Source organism: Empidonax traillii, unplaced genomic scaffold (assembly GCF_003031625.1).
Source record: "Empidonax traillii isolate 1590-97213 ecotype Southwest subspecies unplaced genomic scaffold, ASM303162v1 scaffold523:size469459, whole genome shotgun sequence".
Lineage (NCBI taxonomy): Eukaryota > Metazoa > Chordata > Aves > Passeriformes > Tyrannidae > Empidonax > Empidonax traillii.
In genome coordinates, this window is record NW_020955716.1 from 1 (window position 1) to 3371 (window position 3371).

A 3371-nucleotide genomic window follows, 5' to 3' on the forward strand; every position below is an offset into this window, starting at 1 on the left:
TCTTCTGTTCAGGGAGAGGGGGAAAAAAAAAAAAAAAAGAAAATTAGAAACTTTTGTCATTTCCAAAACGTCGTTAAAAAAGCCCCTCACTTTGCATTCGTTCATTTGCTGGATAGCTGAAGGCGTTTTCGTTCCTCTTGCCAATTAAGGAGGATATAAAAACAAATTACAGCCCGAGCTGTTGGCCCTGGAATGGCTGGCAAAGGCTTTAAGGCTTTCTCGGTGCTCTGGCTGGGAATGCTGTCCCGTGGCAGCAGAGCACATCCACCGGACACCTGGTGGCAGCAGGCACTGCCACTCGTGCCAAGGGAGATGGGATCAGGAGAGGGCAGAGCAGGACTGGACAGGGAAAGACTCTGTCGTTCACTTTGGCTGACTCAATGCACTTGGAAACACTCTCCCTTCCATTTTTTTGTCCTGTATTTTCTTGTGCATGGTTTTTTTTTTTCCTGAAAAGTTGTTTTTTTTCCCCCTGCGTTCTCTTAATGCAGTGCAGAGTTTGTGAAATGAAATTATATATCTAAATAAATCCTGCTGCGTTCAGGGAGCCCATGCAGAGATCATTTTCGTTGCACAAAAAGAGATGTGTTAGCTGAACAAGCTATTCATTTCATTTATTTATGCTTTTTCCCCCGTGACTCAGGGTTACATTTATAACAGCTCCTGGAAATCATTTACAATTGGCCTTCTGTGGGGAGGGGGTGGGGAAAGCTGAAGCAAACCACATTTCATTCTTGTTGAATTGAACACATGGCAGCAGTCCCTCTGCTACAGCCTGGAAAACTCTGTTTGGTGGGACTGTGAGCGCATTTGGGGGAGGCTTCCACACCATCCATACACACTCCTGGCCCTGCTGAGCACAGAACCCCATCCCAGGGCACTCACCATGCTGACTTCCAGTTTATCTCCCTGCATGGATTTGAGCCTCACGAGGGCACTGACGGCGCCGCTCACCAGGATCTCGTCGGCCACGTGGAACTTGAGGATGTTGGCAAGTTCCTTGGCATTACCTGGTGGGGGATAGGGGAGAAAAACATCTGCGTTTGCAAAAGAGCATCAGCACTCACTTCCCATATTTTATGGGCTGGAATGGAATGATGTGGAAAACACCATCATTTCCTAAATGTGCAAAGGAACGATGCAAAATTGATCAAATAAACAAGCAAACCACATCACACCGCACCCCCCAAAAAAAAAACCCCAAAACCAGAACAGTAACCAGGTTAGAGCTGCTTAGGACATTGAGGGCATTCCTGCCTGGGCAGGTCAGGATCCCAGCAAACCCAAATGGATGCTCTCCCAGTGTCCCACCTTGGAACCTACCAAACCTGCCCTGCACGTGAAATCCCTGTTTCTTGGGTTTCCATCCCTCATTCTCTCACTGTGCACAGCGTGAACCTGCTCCTCAGGAAGTCTGGGATGGCAGGGCAAAGACCCACCCGTGTGAAATAAGGAAGCAGATGGAGCACTCTGGTATTTGCAAATGTCACCAAGGCCGCTGTCACTCGACAATAATTCTCACAGCTGGGTAGGAAGGGGAAAAGTGCAGGAGAAATGTCACTGATGGCTCATGGATTGATGCCCTGATCTCCACTCCACTGAGTCTCTACTCATCTAGTCAAGCTTCCAAGCAGATTTGGGGAAGACAAGATGCTTCCTCTTCGCCATTTATTTTCCAGAAGAAGAACATCGCCTGGGCCAGCAGCTCTTCTCCAGCTTCTCCTTTGGAGGATTCAGAGTCCCTAACAGGACAGCTAGTGCAAAAGGTGGCTCCATCTACAAAACCAGAGCAGCTCCCTCAGCTCCCTTTTCTTTCAGTGCTTCCAAAGCTTGCATTTCAGCTTTTTTCCAGGATGGTTTTCAGGGTGGCCGCAGTTGACACTGCACGTCCTCCCCAGCGTGATTCACCTCTTTGTCAGAGGCATAACCTAAATATTTGCATGAGAAAAGAACATCTGAAGTGTCCACATCTGGGAATCCTCATTCCTGCAGCCATTTACAATAGCTGCAAAACAGTTCTGAAATATTTATGTACGAAGTGCTAGACTGGATGTGCAGTCTGATATTACGGGTTCCTCATCCCTGCACTTAAAAGGATAACCAGCTCCCATGGGCAGAAGCTTCCCAAATTATGATGTCAATGTTTGGTTGGCTTTAATGACCAGAAGACATTACTCTCAAATACCTGACGTTGTTTCCAACCACAGCCAGTTTTGAACATGAACAAAATAAAGGATCGTGCTGCTTATCCAGGAGGGCCTTATTAAACATTCCCATGCTATTTTCCACACCCAGTGTGTGCTTTCCAGGAGACTGGCCTTAATCTGAGCTAGGCTGGAATATCTGAAGTCTTCCCAGTATCAAACTAGACCTCCTGCTTTGTCTGTGCATAAATAGAAGGAGAAACAGGCCCAGCCTTTTGCTACTTAAATGCCACACAGTGTAACTTGAGGCTGTGTGTGGATCATTGTCTTCTCTTTGCTAAATTTACTCCAGACACCCCTCTCCTGTGTGGTTGGGAAGGAATCCTCACTTCTCTCATCCTTGAGAAAGGCAGAGACCTCGCTGGTTCCTTTAGAAACACCTGGGGGTTATCTTGCTTGCACCACCAGCACAGCCAAATGAAAGTCAGAGTGAGCTTGTGGCACAAACTACAAACACATCTTCCAAGAACACAGGCAGTACAAATCCCAAATTTGGGAGCTCACTGTCACTCTGTGCATCCCCAGTTTTTTGCTTATCCAAATCAGCTGTGTGGGAAGGTCGCCCTTCCAGCAGACAGGATCAAAGAATGAGACACAGCAGAGAAATTTGGCCCTTCCTGCCCCCACAGCTTGGCAGGAGCAGCAGTTCAGCTGAACCCCCTGGAAATGCTCACCCATGAGTTTGTTGAGCTCGCCCTGGGGCAGCGCTCGGAAAGCCTCGTTGGTCGGAGCGAACACCGTGAAGGTCCCCGGCCTGTTGAGGTTCTCTGTCAGCCCTGCAGACTGGATTGCAGCCACCAAGGTGCTGCAAAGCAAACACACAGCAAATGCTTCACTGCAGGCGCTTCTAAACGGTTGCACATCATGTTTTGAGACAGCTGGGAGGTGACCGCGGCAAAACCCTGCTGGGGGCCAGCGAATCAATTAATGGAAATGTTGATTAGGTTTAGATCGGGAAATGAGCCTGGGAGGTCCGATCAGAACGTCTGAGAAATGGCAAAGCAACCTGGGAATGCTGACTGCCTGGGGGCCAAATGGGAGTGGGGAGACAGAGAGGTCTGGCCACAGGGGCTCTGATGGGCAGAGGGGGATCCAGAGCCAGCTTCTTACTGTACTGAGGGAACCACACACTCTTGGCTCACAATTCATTGAGGGTTATTTCAAGTT

At 48.6% G+C, this 3371-nt stretch overlaps 1 protein-coding gene across 1 annotated transcript in view; it reads right to left on the reverse strand.

Annotated features, from left to right (window-relative positions):
* Nucleotides 1-885: 885 nt before the first annotated feature.
* Nucleotides 886-3371, reverse strand: part of TGFBI (transforming growth factor beta induced) — a gene marked incomplete at its 3' end in the record, with an annotated part of 18547 nt that continues 16061 nt past the window's right edge. The window contains exons 12-13 of the mRNA XM_027896988.1: nucleotides 2879-3009; nucleotides 886-1010 (exon numbers count right to left, since the gene is read on the reverse strand). Coding sequence (XP_027752789.1) covers nucleotides 886-1010; nucleotides 2879-3009 — 256 coding nt within the window. The remainder of the gene's footprint in view (nucleotides 1011-2878; nucleotides 3010-3371) is intronic.